The sequence below is a fragment of the Colobus angolensis genome, unplaced genomic scaffold (genome assembly GCF_000951035.1).
Source record: "Colobus angolensis palliatus isolate OR3802 unplaced genomic scaffold, Cang.pa_1.0 Scaffold418, whole genome shotgun sequence".
In the NCBI taxonomy this organism is placed as follows: domain Eukaryota; kingdom Metazoa; phylum Chordata; class Mammalia; order Primates; family Cercopithecidae; genus Colobus; species Colobus angolensis.
In genome coordinates this window covers 1,400,771-1,402,478 of record NW_012117577.1, presented here as the reverse complement: position 1 = coordinate 1,402,478, position 1,708 = coordinate 1,400,771, and the positions used below count along the sequence as shown (strand labels likewise).

The 1,708-nt window shown below is 33.3% G+C and overlaps 1 protein-coding gene across 1 annotated transcript in view; it reads right to left on the bottom strand.

The window, feature by feature from the left end:
• The window catches only part of USP45 (ubiquitin specific peptidase 45), a 78,397-nt gene that overhangs the window by 51,923 nt on the left and 24,766 nt on the right, over positions 1 to 1,708 (bottom strand). The window contains exons 7-8 of the mRNA XM_011956453.1: positions 567 to 709; positions 86 to 181 (exon numbers count right to left, since the gene is read on the bottom strand). Coding sequence (XP_011811843.1) covers positions 86 to 181; positions 567 to 709 — 239 coding nt within the window. The remainder of the gene's footprint in view (positions 1 to 85; positions 182 to 566; positions 710 to 1,708) is intronic.

Below are 1,708 nucleotides of genomic sequence, written 5' to 3'. Positions count from 1 at the left end.
TGACTGATTTGTGAATTAGGAAGAGATTTTGGTAACATCAGTGGCTCATCTGAAAGCAGCTATTATTCAAACAGTTATTACTCACCAGCTGAGAGTCTGAGGAAGGAAAAATCTTGAGTTTTGTACTACTTTCTTTGATCTCATTCATCAGATCAGTAAGTGTATAAGTCTGTGCTAAGTTCTAAAAGAAAACAAAATTAAAGTCTTCAGATTCAGTTAAAATATGCCTCTGATTTTATGGAATACACTCTCAAATTTCATCTAGCATAGAAAAATGTCTATTTCAAAAAAATATTAAGATTTAGTTGAGTACATTTTACATTTCGTAAAGGTCACTATTACCGATAGAGCCATGGTAAAATAGACAGAAGACCTTTCAGAAGCACTGTGTGAAAATAAGGTACATGTATACATATGGCAAGGGCCCAAGATAGCATAAACAAAAGGAAAACAGAGAAATTTCTAGAGGAACATTTAGCAGTCATTTGACAGTCTACAGGTGAGCGAATGACCATATAAATTAAGAGAATTTTTTACATATTACAAAGCTTTCTGATGACTCTTACCTGCATGACTGCATTAAAAAAGCAAGTATTTCCTAAATTTGTAATTCCTCTTACAGATGATAAACTTCTGCCTTTTCCTCCCTTCTTTATTTCATCTGTTTCACATTTTTCTTCACAAAGTTTCATGATTCTAGAAAATGCACCTACAAGTTAGAGAAAAAATAACTGACACATGATGTAAAGTTAAATATGTCATTTAACATGATTTATATACATTATTTAAAATTAAATTTAAATAAGATTGTCTCTCTCAATCAGTATTCCTGAAGGGGAAGAATATAAACACAACTGTCTTTGGTTTTATATTTCATTGCTAGAGCAATTAATTTAAACTTTAGTATACAGATCTGTATCTCACACTGTATTACAGAATAAATTGCAGATGAATTAAAAAACTAAATGTAAAAGAACAGTCGAGAACAAGTAGAAAAGGTCTAACTTCTAAATACCATTCCCCATGAAAAGAAATAAGGACTTCTAGGGGAAAAGGCTGATTCTTAACCCGGGGTAGCAAAGATGCAAAATGATTCCATAACATTTTGCCATGCCAGAGAATAAGGAAGTGCTCAAAAAGTGTGATTGGGAATAAGTCAAAATACACAGGGATTTTGACCAGGCTGGTTCAATTCAGGGTAATTTGACAATAAAAGTAAGTAAGGGTAGTATAGTAGATTATTATTCACAGAATGAATCTGAACTGGTAACAGATTTTTTAAGTGAGAAAAAGTAGGGAAGAGACTTCCTTACAAGAGAATGCCAGCTAATAGAACAAATGACAGAATTAGGAAAATCACCATCCTATAGTGGCAATTTTTGTATTATTCTTGCAACATTTCTGTGAATTTGAAAATGTTCATATTAAAAGTTTTTTAAAAAATCAATAGAACCACATTGTAATACAAAAAGTAAAACACCTAAGTGTATGACACATAAGTGCATGTTTTGTGCTTACAGATTTGTATAATTAATGCAGATTTGAAAATTACATTAGGCTGGCCACGGTGCCTCAGGCCTGTAATCCCAGCACTTTGGGAAGCTGAGGCAAGTGGATCACTTGAGGTCAGGAGTTCGAGACCAGCCTGGCCAACATGGTGAAAGCCCATCTCTACTAAAAATACAAAAATTAGCTAGGCATGCTCGAG